Below are 14,491 nucleotides of genomic sequence, written 5' to 3' on the forward strand. Positions count from 1 at the left end.
CCCGTTTCAGCTGCTCCGGTCTCCATGCCTGGTAGTCGACAGGAGCCAATGCCTAAGGCCAATACCTCTCAATTCCTGTAATCAATAAAGTTGTGGCCTTTTTACCCCCATTAACCTTAAATAACGTGTCTGTGTCTTCATTTCACAAGGCGGGAGGGGACTCGCCACGCAAACTCCAGGGTTTGCAGAAGTTAAAATAAAATAAAAGTATATTGGTGGCAGTTGAGGGGTAGTGGAAGAAACAGAACAAATAATAATAATAATAATAATAATAATAATAATAATAATAATAATACAGCAAACATTAATAGTAACAATCTGATCCAGTATAAAAATAACTTTAAACTTGAGGGAGTGGCAGACTCTGGGCTGTCCTGCTTAGGTGATTTGACAGGCAGGAACCCTAAACAGGAGCAATCTCCTTAGGAGGAAGGAGATGTGATGGTCCCACTTGTTAGACTCCTAACGAGGACATGGATTGTCAATGGTACAGTGGCCGCCCTTTCTGCCTTCTGGCTTTAAAAGCCCCGTAAAGCCAGCAAAGGAAAACTTGCTTTACCCCTTGGCCAAAATTTAAATCTGCGATTCAAGATTGGGAGTCAGGAGAATGTGTGTGTGTGTGTGTGTGTTTGCGCGTGCACATGTGCAAGTGCAGTGTGGGAGCTAGTGTTGTGTAACAGTTAGAGTGCCGGACTTTGACGTGGGAGACCAGGGTTCGAATCCCTGCTTAGCCATGAATCTCACTGGGTGACCTTGGTCCAGCCACACACAAATTCTCAGCCTAACCTACACCACAGGGTTGTTGTGAGGACTCATGGGAGTGGGGAGAACCATGTCCACCACCTTGAGCTCCTTGGCTGAAAATGTAATCGATAAATAAATGCTGGGAAGTGTACCTCTTTGAGCAAGAAGGAAGAAGCAGCAAAGGCAAAGGACCATCCGTAGCGGTATTGGAAGTACTGCTCTGAGCCGCTGGGGCGGTTCATCACTTCGTCATTGATGCTGGAGATGTACAGAACCAAGCCCACCACCAGAGAGAGCCCTGCAGAAAGAGCACAGAGGGAGAGGGGTGGGAAGGAAGAGGCTGTTATCTTCAGCTGTTCATAAAGGCCTCACTTGTGGGGAGGAGCCACAGCTCCAGTAGCAGAGCCCCTGCTTCACAAGTGCAGAAGGTCCCAGTTCTAATCCCTGACATATCTAGGTAGGGCGAAGCGTTTTCAGTTTGAGACCCAGGGAGAGAGCTTCAGTCAATCAGTATAGACCAGGGGTAGGCAACCTAAGGCCTGGAAGCCGGATGCGGCCCAATCGCCTTCTCAATCCGGCCCATGGACGGTCCGGGAATCAGCGTGTTTTTACATGAGTAGAAGGTGTGCTTTTATTTAAAATGCCTCTCTGGGTTATTTGTGGGGCATAGGAATTTGTTCATTTTTTTGCCCAAAATATAGTCCGGCCCACCACATGGTCTGGGGGACAGTGGACTGGCCCACGGCTGAAAAAGGTTGCTGACCCCTGGTGTAGACAGTATTGAGCTACATGGACCAATGATCAAACTCAGTATAAGGTACCTCCCTCGGTTCGTATGTTGTACCATAAACCTACCTCACTCTCCACATTTAGCTCAGAGCAGAGATGCCACTGCAACCAGCCGCAGTGCGCGTGCACACACACACACACACAAATGCACACACATCGCCCCTTTATGGGTTCCTTTCAGACTATATGTGTTGGGTGGTGGTGGTGAACAGCGTGCCCATATTTCTGTCTATTAATTGCCGTATATCATATAGAAGGCAGCGAGAGCTACTGTAAATCAAGCCTGCTCCTATCTACATAATTGCACCCCTTCAGCTGCATAGCTTCACCCTGCATTGCATTTCTTGGTCATAGTAGCATGGGACAAAGAGAAAGAGTGCTAAAATGCAGCTGGCTCAGTAGTGCAGCACGGTGCCGTACTGTGCTTGTGATGCAGCATTGCAGACTGGCCTATGTGCCGCTCTTCCTCTGTTTCCCATTAAGGGCCCAGTGCTGCCCTTTTCGGCTGCTCGCAGATTTACTTCTTGGGTTGCCTTGCAGCCATTGCTCTTCACCAACTCGTAATATCATCTGAACTGAAGAAGACCAACCTGGACATAATTGCCTTCCATGACCCGTTCTTCCCTTGCCATGCAATTAGAACTATAACATTGTTGTTCAGCCTCACTTGCCTGGCCCCATTGCCTTGGCCCCCATAGCCCCTCTGTCCTTCACCCCTCCAAATTAAACACACTTATTCTCTAAGTGGAACTGATTAGGCTCTGCAAGGCTTTGGAATGTTTTTTTTTTGGGGGGGGGTTTACTATTTTATTATATATTTTATCAGAACTGGCCCAGCCATTATGTGGGGTAAAGCCACTGCTTCAGGAGGCAGAAACCCCACAGGTAACAAGCCCATGGGTGCCCCACCTGCCCCACTGCCTCCACCAGTGATGGAGAAGCGCTACTGCCATCAGTGCCAATTTTGGGCAAGATCATGTCCATTTGGAGCAAGATCTTGCCTGAAATGGGGGGGGGGACTTGAGGAGCACACAAGATCTCATGTGATTTGGAGTGAAATCTCACCCGAAATCAGTGTGCTCTTGCCCAAAATCAGTGCCAGGTGGCTTCAGATGCAGCTGGGGGTAGGGCAGGAGAAGGTAGGTGGTGGAGGTGGCAGGGGCAGGGGAAAGCAGCGCTTCCCATTTCATCTCAAGTGGTGAAATGGGATGTAAAGGTAAAGGGACCCCTGACCATTAGGTCCATTCGTGGCCGACTCTGGGGTTGTGGCGCCCATCTCGCTTTATAGGCTGAGGGAGCTGGCGTACAGGTTCTGGGTCATGTGGCCAGCATGACTAAGCCACTTCTGGCAAACCAGAGCAGCGCACGGAAACGCCGTTTACCTTCCTGCTGGAGCGGTACCTATTTATCTACTTGCACTTTGACGTGCTTTCGAACTGCTAGGTTGGCAGGAGCAGGGACCGAGCAACGGGAGCTCACCCCGTCACGGGGATTCGAACCACTGACCTTCTGATCGGCAAGTCTTAGGCTCTGTGGTTTAACCCACAGTGCCACCCGCGTCCCTACAAAATGGGATGTACCAGCCCTGTGTTTCATTATTACATTTACACCCCACCTTTACTTCCATGGAGTTCAAGGTGGCTTGCCTGGTTCTTCCTCTCACCACTTTATCCTCCCAACAACCCTAAGAGGTAGATTAAGCTGAGAGGCAGCGACCAGCCCAAGGTCACCCAGTGAGCTTCATGGCTGAGGGGGGATTTGAACCCTGGTCTCCCAGGTCCAGCACTCTAACCTCTACATCATGCTGGCTACCTACTATGCCCCGCTGCTTTATTGCTACCTGCATTTGTTGCTACTTATTGCATTAATGTTTTGATAAATATGCACAGGCAGGCAGCACCATTTGTTCCTCCTCCTCTGATCCGCCCCCCAGACCCCAGTATGGATGTGGGCCTATGGTTGCCCTGCCCTCTTCCCTCTTCTTCCCCCTCCTCCCACACTGGGGAATGCAGTGGCAGCAAGTGGACAAAACTGGGCTTTTGTCGTAAATCTAAAGGCCGTTTTGTGCTTCGGTTGTGTTCTGGCACTTCTGTCATGCTTGAGTTGGAGCGTGACAGAAGCGGAGGGTGGATGCGGCAGGGTGCAGCTCTTTGCTCCCTGCTTTGCTGCCATTCCTCCGCTTCCTCTCCTTCTCCCATGCTGGCCAGGGAGTCGTGTGCCCCCCCCCCGAGGCCTTAGCAGTAACGCCAGCTCACCTGCCTTCTGAAGTGATGGCTGCTTACTGCTGGAGCTGGTGGGCAGGGAAGCTAATGGGAGGTGAAGCCAGAGGCAATTCTGGGTTTTTTTTTCCTGTCCTCCTCTCTTGCAAAAATACAGTGGGTGCTTTAGCAATTCTCAGACAAAAGCATCAGAGGAGAAAAGCTGGACACAGAGAAACTCCACATTTGTACAAACCAGCATCCAGTTTCTAAATATCTAGCTGGATAAATGAGTCTTTATAGCAAGTGTCTGCAAGTTAGGGGTTTAGCCTTGTTTTAAATGCATTTGCCCTTTATGGTTTTTTTAAAAAACTTTTTTATTTTATATGTAAGTTGCCTTGAGATGGTGGTTTAGAAGGTGATTAATAGTAATAATCCTGTAATTTTTCAGTTCTGCTTTTACCAAGATGGATGGAAAGAATGTCAGGGAGTCTTGGAATAAGAAGAAAATTATGAATATGATTCTTGGAGTGGGGGGGGAGGCATGAGACTGCTGGACTTTGGATTTGGGGTGTAGAAAAAATAATGGTAGGACCTTGCCCCTGGCTTCTGAAATGTAAGTGTTGATGGGGGAGCAGAGAAAGGGTATAACAGGGAAGGCATATCGCCACCTTTTCCAGCTCCTTTCTAGTCAGTGCTTCTTCAGGGTGTTTGAAGAGAGCGTTGCTGAAGCTGTCTTGGAGGGGAGAGTGATAGCTCAGGGGCAGAGCACCTGCTTTTCAAGCAGAAAGTGCCAAATTCAATCCCCAGCATCTCCAGGTGAAGCTGGGAATGATGCTTGTCCGAAATCCTAGGTAACCGCTGCCAGTGAGATCAGGGGTGGGGAAACTGTGACCCTCCAGGTGTTGTTGGGCTACATTTCCCGTCATCTCTATTAATTGGCAATGCTGGGTATCCAACAATATCTGGAGGACCACAGACTCCCTGGCCCTGAGCTAGGTGGACCAATGGTTTGCCTTGGCAAAAGGCAAGTGCTCATTCTAAACTCTATATCAGGCCATGTCAGCTGGTAAGTGATGGGAGTTGTGGTCCAAAATAGCCCTAGACTACGCAGGTGGCGCTGTGGGTTAAACCACAGAGCCTAGGACTTGCCGATCGGAAGGTCAGTGGTTCGAGTCCCTGCGACGGGGTAAGCTCCCGTTGCTCGGTCCCTGCTCCTGCCAACCTAGCAGTTCGAAAGCACGTCAAAGTGCAAGTAGATAAATAGGTACCGCTCCGGCAGGAAGGTAAACGGCGTTTCCGTGTGCTGCTCTGGTTCGCCAGAAGCGGCTTAGTCATGCTGGCCTCATGACCCGGAAGCTGTATGCCGGCTCCCTTGGCCAGTAAAGCGAGATGAGCGCCGCAACCCCAGAGTCGGCCACGACTGGACCTAATGGTCAGGGGTCCCTTTACCTTAGGAATCTTCAGAGACAGTCCTCAGATGATGGCAGTCTCATGTGGAGCTACAGTCGCTACAGCCTACCTCTCCTCCCCTGAACCCCGAGGAGTCACCTCTGCCACCAGACACCAAAGGCTGGACCACAGATTTCAGAGGATTGGAAGATCCCTGTGAAGAGATCCCCACAGCTTGAAAGCCCAGGGCCTAGAAGAAGCAGCCAATGGCTGCAGGATAAAAACTTTGGCCTCACTGGCCAAATGAAGCATTAATATGGTGTAGCCGCTAGTCAATAAATAGCTAAGCCAGGCTATGAAGAACTATTTATTAGGTGCTTCAGTAATGTATACAGTCTGGCTCAGCTGCATGATCGCTGACCATGGTCCTGAAATCCACACCTTGACCCTTCTCCAAGGTGCTGATCCTATTGGCCTAGGACTATGGACCTCCTCTGTGCTTGGACCATCACCCGTGTTGAAAACCCCCATGGAACAAGGTTGTGAAAGGCTACTCTGTGGCTTGTCAATTCTTAACAGAAGCCACCGGCCCACTTCAAGGGTTATAGTCCCCCTGTTGCCATGACCCTGCTCCACTCTGAAGACTACTACACAGGATTTATTTAGCTATCCCAAATGTCATGGTTAGCACACAGATTCCAGGAATAAATTGCCCTCTGATGAACGTTCCCCCACACCTCACCAGAGAGGATGAAGAAGATTCCTGAAACGAAAGCCAGGATGGTCCTCTGGGGGCGGATATGTCCGATGTTGCTAATGACAAATGCTGTGAAGACGAGAAAGAGGCTGACCATAGGGAAAGGGGTGGCTGTGCGGATGGTCTCTGCCAAGATAAAGAGAGAAAGAGAAGAGTTAAATTTGAGTCGATCCTCTTCACCAAAGCGCAGTCCTAGAACCAGGTTTGAATGCTCAGATTTCTGACATGTGAAGCAGTTGTATTCCTTGGAGACCCCCCTGAGGACGCACAGATATATTCCCCCTACTTCCTGAGTAACCACAGGCAGCATGCATTCCTTTAGGAGTAAAAGGGCTGGGGCTTTAGATGGGCTTAAACTAGCACTCTTTCTTTTAGAAATGACCCCACAGTACACACATCAAGTTTCAGTGAGTTGGATGCAAAATCATGCCTGGTTCTCTGCAAACTCTATTTATTTAAATTGAAATTCCTAACATAGCCCTGTTTCTAGAATTTGGTCATATAGACATCGCAGAGGAATACTCCACACATAAAATAACTCACATCTGAATGTGGCAAACAAATGTAGTAAAATTTCCAAAGTAATTTCAGGATTGAGCTTTGATTAAATGGAAGGGGGGGTAGAAGGAGGGGAGCAGATAACATGTGTGACTGAAATGTTTGAGGCAGAGCTGGCTGAAGACATTTTGCTGCCTGAGGCAACAGTGCAAAGTTCCTCTGAACATGTACAAAGGCTACAGACACATGGTACAACTAAAGCATGGCAACTGTAGTTTGTTAAGGGTGCTGGAAATTGGAGTTCTGTGAGGGGTAAACTACCATTCCTAGGATTATTATTGGGAGGGGCATTGTGCTTTAAATGTATGGTGTGTGCACATCCAAAATTGACTTTAAAGGGACATTTTATTTCAGATCAGTAGGTAGAGCAAAAAAATTCATACTGCTATGCCACCTGCCATCTCTTCCTATAGGACCATAGATGTGGCTTCCCAGAATTAAAAGAGCTGAGGCAGGGGCAGAGGTAAACATCTGCTATGACATTCAGTAAAGTGGGCCCCGGATCTGCAAAGGTTGAAGATGCCTGAATTGAAACGTACAAAAGTATGTAAACCGTAATACATGCACCATAATAATGTAAGCTTACAAGTGCTACACTAGATGCATGTCCACCACATATCAAAACATCTCTTTGCCCTTACATTCAAGAGTCCTTATCTTTAGACACACACACACACCTTTTTGATGTACAAATGTGCATGGGTGATAAAACTAAATCCCTTGTATCTCAGTTGTTTCCCAAGCACATGGAACATTTCCACATACAGGTGAATTCTTATTTGCATGCAGATGGCCCACATGACAAAACAACACAGTCCATTGGATAAATGCTTGCACCAATACATTCTGGAACTGATCCAAAGTGTTCTTTTCATTTTTGAGTATGATCTTAGGTCGACCTTAGTCTATCCTATTTGTCAGGCCCTCTTCCCAAACCCATAAATTTGACTTTGGTATACAACATGAAATATACTTTTTCACACACAAAAATTGAGTTTTCCAGAACATGAGATTCAATTACCCAAAAGTTGCCTTTCTAAAAGTCTCTTTAAACTGCATGTCAAGTGTGATTCCTGATAAGGTGATTCCTGCTTCTGTTAAAAGGGCATGAACCCCATTTGTATTTGGCAACCCTGAACACCAAAGCATCAAACCTTGATGGCTCAGAACTCTAGCTAAGGGCTCCAGCCTTTTTGGACAATGTCAAGTTATTTAAAAAATTAAGAGTGCCACTGAATATGTGCAGAGTTGATTGCCCTCCACTCTGTGTAACAGCAGCTTACTACTAGCCATTTCTGGAACTACAAGGTTCACTTCCAAACAATAAGACACCTCTCTTGGCTGGAACTGAGGCCTGGTCTGCACATGCTGCAGATCTGAGGAGGTTGAATTCTGAGGTGGTAAATGTGCAGCAGCATTTCAGACTTCAGCTGAATGCATCACATTTTTGAATACTCCCTCGGTTTCTTCATTTGTAAAGCCCTCCCTGTAAGTTAAAGAAACAACCACAACTATAATTAGGGAGGTTCTGGCCTAGCCTGCTCCCCGCTGAGTTGGTTTGCGCTTGTTGGAAGATTTCTTCTGCTAGGGGAGAATTGAAAATGCAACACCCTTCCTCAGAGCTCAGTTGTAGAGCAGGAAATTCTTAATACCAGCGTGGTGGGTTTGAGTCCCATGTTGGGTGAAAGATTCTGGCATTTGCTGGGAGGTTGGACTAGATGAGTGTCATGGCCCCTTCCAAGTCTACAATTCTATGATTCTTCCACCTTTTTCTAGGTCCCCTCCACACCTCCAAAAGAATGGATCGTGGTAGGGTGTCGAATGCCAAAGGTGGTAGAGTGGACTGTGGGGAGGAGATAGTTCTCCGTGTAAATACTCCCTGCAAGTAGAAAACTATATACTGTCAGGGTGCTGCTGGTGGCTACTGGCTGCTTGCCCAGTAAAGCAGAGAGAGAGAGAGAAAGCGAACTGTTCAGTTCTTTTTTATTATTAGAATTACCAGGACAAAATTCCATCCACACCGTTCATTATCCGGCGTTGCCTCGAGTGAAGCTCCACCTCCCCTTCTCTGTACTTCCCTTTTCATCAGACTCCTCCTCCCTTCTACGGCAGTTGTCAAGTGCCACCCACCTCTGAACCCTCTTCTCTGCCATTTTCAATGAACGCCTGGTCTGGGGGGTCAGAATGGGTTCTGGGGTACTCTCCAGCGACAGCATGTCAGTCAGCCACTGCTCAGGCTCTGCCTGTTCTGTGCTACCTGGTTCTTGCTCCTCATCTTCCATTATTTCCCAACTTCTTCTTCTGGGTTGTGACCTGTCTCGAACCACTCTTCTAGGTCTATACTATCGGCCCCTTCCTCCTCCCTGGAAGGCTCCTGGGCAGGCTGTCTCCACCATTCCTCTTCATCTGCCCAGTCCCTGACATATACATATGCTAGAAAAATTCCAGAATTATCCTCTCTGTTTTTTTTCTACTCACAGAGAGGTTTTAAATAATAATAAAAAGCAGGAGAACATTGAAAAGTATGATTCCCCTATGCAGCTGATGTAGTATAAAGCATTCTGCAATCTCCACCCAACCTTTAACTAATAAGTGTGTTCACCCAGTTAGCATTAAGGCAGATGCAACTAAAAAATAGCCCTCCTAAGTGGCTACGTTGTGTTCTCCAGATGTTTTGGACTACAATTCCCATAATCCCCGGTTATGAGCTATACTGACCAGAGCTGATCAAAATTAAGAGCCCACAGCATCTGGAGGGCACCATATTGCCTATTCCTGATCTAGGAGGAGGAAACATGCTATATGATTCCAGGAGAGAGAGAAGGGGTAAGGTGAAGATCACTCCAGAGTTTGTTCCAGCTGCGTATTCACTGGGTCATCAGTCATCAACTGCCCAGTGGGAAGAAAAGAGAGGAACTCAGACCATCTCAAAGCTTCCAGTGGTGGCTGGAACCCATTGCTACTGGTAGGGTGGGAGGCAGGGAGTCCAACAGTAGGTGGCGCCAGAGCGAATGACAGACAGAGCTGCCCGCTGGACTGGTTGTCTGTAAAAAGGCAGGTAGGTAGGATAGGGCCTGGCTGAGGGCAAACTGAGGTGCAGTGCCTGTTCACCCTTATGGACCAGCCTCCATGGACCTCCTCCAGCGGAACTCTCTGCTTGCCACCATTTTACCACAAACTGGGAAGGATCCTGAACGTTTTCTATAAGTTGCTGTTGTTTGCTGTGGTTTCTTTAAAACATAGCTTAATGTTTCTTGCATGCCACCTTGGGAAATAAATTGTTCAAATAAATATAAAGCCTGATGCCGTCCCCGTTCCACCTCATTAGCTTTCACTTGGCAACGGCAATAAAACTTAGCGCACGATGATTATGTCATCCCATGCAGTTTAGATTGCCAGGTGTTAAAGCATAGAAGGGAAGACTGGGGTACGGAGGTGGTGAATTTGGCTGCAGCCTGAAAATGGGATATTGCTTGTGTGACATCACCCTTAATGACGAGCTGCAGAAATCTTGCTGCTGCTCTGGAAATTCAAAATATTTTTCCAGTTGAGATTATAAGAACCTAACTATTCCTTCTTTTGTCCAGCAGGGGGCAATGATATTCTCTCTCTCTCTCTCTCTCTCTGAATCAAACACACACACACAATTATCTCAGTTCTGTTTTCAAGATTAAGTGTTTAGTAACTGCATGAAATAAATTTGGTACTCCAGGAGGGAAACTTGAGAAATTATGTCATAATCAGAATAGAATTGTTGTCAACTGACCAGAAAACCAAGCTGTGCTCTTGTGCCTTTTGAAAGTAGATTGATTTTGCAAGAGAACAGCAGGTGAGGCTTTTCATGGCATGGAGATCAATGGTAGCTCCTCTGCTAATGCCTGCTGCACGTCAGTTCACTTGTTCAGAGCACTGGGACTGGCTGAAAAGTTGGCAACCTTGAAACCAAGCTATTGTTAGAAGTAGGGTTTTCCTTTCAGGTAACCTGGCCTCTCCAGCTCCCACCGCAAAGGCCTTAGCAGTCAGTTTGCTAGCTTTATTGTCTATGTTGGCTCTTCATGGCCAAGGCACACAGAGCAGTTGTCAAGGCCAACTAAATATTTTCAGGGCAGAGCTGTGGTGGTAGCTTCCACTCCTCTCCTCAGCTTAAAGCAGTAGTGACACCCACCCTCCCCCAAATGAAAATGGGGGCAGGTACACAAGGGGCAAATTTGGTGTGTGTGGGTGTGTGTGTGTGTGTGAGAGAGAGAGAGATCTGTGCCACATGTAAGAAATTTTTAAAAGCGAAACAATGCAATATTTTCTGCTAATGCTCCCATCTTTTCTCTGAAGTTCCCAGTACAGGGTGGCCAAAATAGAAGGTTTGCTTAGGATTTCAATGTGAACCTCCCCAATTTGCACTTTCCAGAAAAATATATGAACCGAGAATCCTTCAAAATTCACACATCTCCCGAATTTTGTGGTGCGGTTCTCCAGCCAAAGAATGTGTACAAAAATGTGTATATTGGGGGGGGGGAATGTGCATTAAAATGCCTATATTACCATATAACATGCATTATATTGGGGAAAACTACTTTAAATAATGTGTATATCACACAAAATTGCATACAGGAATGTGTCTATTGGAAGAAATTTGCACTAAAATGCAGACAAATTTTCATGGAGACTTTGAAAGCATACATTGCAAACTGAAGCAGTAATTTGGAGAACAGAACTTAAGACTGGTGAAACAAGACGTGGAGAGAAACCAAGTTGGCAGGTTCCTCTATCCCTAGTACTGTGAATGTGACAGTTGTACAGAAAAGGGAATTTCAGCAGGTGGAACTGGTGTGCCAAGATCACCTGTGGAAATTTCCTCTTTTACACAACTGTTAAACACTCAGGAGCTCTGCCTGGTTTATTCACCTGGTCGGCTTAGATCCTATTAATTTTGAGGGAGCTAAAAATCTTCCCTACCCCAGTTCTGTCACCATTGGACAGACGTGAGCCCACAGGGAACTGCTCTCTCGCTCTCTCTGTCTGCTGGAAATAAAGAAAAAGCGCTATTCTGTCTGTGGAAAGTGCCTTTCCTTTAAGTAGCCATAAGGGTCCTGCAGTGGCAGTGGGATGGAGGGTTACTTGACCAGGGAGAGTGCTGCTCCCTCTAGCCCCCCCCATGCCACTTATGCCTCAAAGACCTTCATCAACATTGTGCTCTTCAGATGTTTTGGACTACAACTCCCATCAGCCCCCAAGCTGTGGTGACTAGGGCTTATGGGAGTTGTAGTCCAAAACATGTGAAGGGCACTAGACTGGCAAAGTTTGACCTGGGAGGAGAAGCATTGTGTCAAGCCCACCTGAAATGCCAGGTGCCACACAGACAGTCCCAAGCAGTTAGCAAATATATGTGTTTTGTTGCATGAATGGTGAACTACACCAAACTTGAGCAATTTTGGCTGTCTCTGGCTTGGTTGTCCAAGCTGCAGGTAACCAAAATCCAAACTGCACTACTTGTTGAATAAGTGGATATTTCCCAAACTGTGGTCCATAGACCACCAACTTTATTCAGGTTCATACAGAATTCAAATCGGAGACTTCAGATTATAATACAATGCAATGTAAGAAATAAAAGACGCAATAGAAATACAATTAAAGAATCGTATAGCTTCTAGCACGTTAGAATTGCCACAGCAGGTAGAAAAACCATGAGGTGGGCTGCCAAGACTGCAATTTTCAAGTGGTCTGTGAGGGCAGGTAGTTTGGGAACCACAGGGATATTTCATTGTTGTAACTTGGCCTGGGATCTTATGGTAAAGGGTAGGTCAAAAACCTAATTAATTAATTGTTGTTTTTAAATAACAGATAAGTGGATTTCCACTGCAAAGGTCCCTTCGGTCCTCACTCTTAAAACCAAGTTACCGTATTTTTTGCTCTATAAGACTCACTTTTCCCCCTCCTAAGAAGTAAGGGGAAATGTGTGTGCGTCTTATGGAGCGAATGCAGGCTGCACAGCTATCCCAGATGCCAGAACAGCAAGAGGGATCGCTGCTTTCACTGCACATTGATCCCTCTTGTTGTTCTGGCTTCTGAGATTCAGAATATTTTTTTCTTGTTTTCCTCCTCCAAAAACTAGGTGTGCCTTATTGTCTGGTGCGTCTTATAGAGCGAAAAATACGGTGAGCGTCCACAGTGTGTTGGATGTTTGAGGGGAGAAAGCTGCGGCAGTGCCAGCCACCTTTTGTGGGGAAGAGCCATAGTAGTCCTTCCGCAGGCTCCCATAGGAGTGGTCAGCTAATGCTCCCTTTGGAAGGCAGTTCTGCTGAAACTGGCAAGTCTTACCTGCAAGTCAAGAAAGAGTAGAACTGGGGTGTGAGAAGAGCTTGTGTTACGTGTCCTTCCACAGCATTTCAAAAACTAGTCATTGTAATGGAACAGGGCCACCAGGGGGCGCCCTAATAGCTACAGATACATCCAGCCTGCACCTTAGACTGGAGTTCAGGTAGTAGTAGTAGTAGTAATAATAATAATAATAATAATAATAATAATAATAATAATAATAGATTCACTTGCACAAGATGCAGTGATGGCCATCAGTGTGGCTGGCTTTAAAAGAGGATTAGACAAAAATTGACTACTGACAACGACTCCTACCCATTATGGCTACATTCTGCCTCCATTGCCTGGGGCAGTTTGCCTCTGAATACCAGTTGCCACGAATTGCAGGCAGGGAAAACTACTGTTGCACTCATGGCCTGTGAGTGGGCTCCCCTGCAAGAACAGGAAGCATTGCTAGCAGCTTCGTTGCGTCAAAATAGCATTCCTAAATGGACTTTGCCCCCCAAATACACATTTCTAAATGTATTTTCTGTCAAAATAGGCAGTCATAGATGTATTCTCTTGTCAAAACCATGCACTTTAAAATGCATACATTTTTTAGGCAAGAGCTGTACCACCGTAACATTTGGATGAGGGTGAAATCCAGCGGATAGCAACAGTCTGATCCTCACCTTAGTCTGGCAAGTGTGGATCAGTTCAGTTTGTATTGGAATTCCCAGGGACTCAGCTCCTCACGGAGCCCTAATCTTTTCTTAGAGAGCAGTGGGATATAAATCCATACGCTTTGGAGAGTTGGAGTTGAACGGCTTGTTAACCTTTTGCTGGCATGAGTGGCTGGCCCTGTCATTCTTCAAGGGCTCAAATCCTGCTCCATGTCGCTAGAAGTTAAATCTCTGAGCAGGTGGGTGGGCGCATAGCCTCTCTGCAGTGCATGTAGGCAAATGCCTGAACATGAGCGCAAACTGTGGCTGCCGAGGGGTATTCCGAACTGCTGCTGACACATTGGGCCCGGCCATTACGTGTGCTTGTTCTGTTCAAAAGGACAACCACCCTCTTGGCTTTTAAATCAGCCAAGGGCAAGCTGAACAGCAGGGAGCACCAATGTGCAAGTCCGAGAAACTCTTGTGGGCAACACACACAGAGCAACGAAGAACATGCCACAACCTATCCTGTTGGTTATAACCGAATGCTTTTTGCCCATCTAATCTCAGCAAGGGGAGGGGAATCTGGGGCCACCAGGGGAGGTCTCTGTGAGCACCCTCAGCCACCATGCTGGCAACCCCTGTATACATGATAAAGTCAGGTGAAGGGTGCCTACAAGCCTGCGCCATTGTGGAGGGGGTGTGTGGGTGGAGGTGGCCAAACAAACATTTCTCATTTTAATCCCGTGTTTCTCAACCTGTGGGTCCCCAGATGCTGTTGGACTACAACTCCCATCATGCCTAGCCAGCACGACCAGTGGCCAGGGATGATGGGAGTTGTAGTCCAACAACATATGAGGACCCACAGGTTGAGAACCGCTACTTTAATCTGTGAAATGTGCATGGGGAGTCATAGATGTGGTGGGTGGGATGGGAAGAAACAAAGGCCAAAGGCGAGGGGTAGGCATTCACTCTCCCTTCTCCCCAAGGCAGTCACCTCACCTTGGTTCATGGGTGGGCCGGCCCTGGGGATTTAACCATTTCCCCACCAGCTGGGACCTGGTCTGGAGCAGGGCCTTCATGCCTGTTATTTAGTTGAA

General features: G+C 47.0%; 1 protein-coding gene across 3 annotated transcripts in view; it reads right to left on the bottom strand.

Moving 5' to 3' along the window:
- The window catches only part of CACNG7 (calcium voltage-gated channel auxiliary subunit gamma 7), a 44,011-nt gene that overhangs the window by 10,232 nt on the left and 19,288 nt on the right, over positions 1–14,491 (bottom strand). For all 3 annotated transcript variants that reach the window (XR_014213220.1, XM_082197095.1, XM_082197096.1), the window contains 2 exons: positions 5,866–6,006; positions 897–1,042 (listed from right to left, as the gene is read on the bottom strand). Coding sequence is in view for 2 of the 3 variants with exons in the window: in XM_082197095.1 (XP_082053221.1) it covers positions 897–1,042; positions 5,866–6,006 (287 nt within the window). In the remaining variant the exon portion in view is untranslated. The remainder of the gene's footprint in view (positions 1–896; positions 1,043–5,865; positions 6,007–14,491) is intronic.

Source organism: Podarcis vaucheri (assembly GCF_965113315.1).
Source record: "Podarcis vaucheri genome assembly, chromosome: 13".
Classification (NCBI taxonomy): domain Eukaryota; kingdom Metazoa; phylum Chordata; class Lepidosauria; order Squamata; family Lacertidae; genus Podarcis; species Podarcis vaucheri.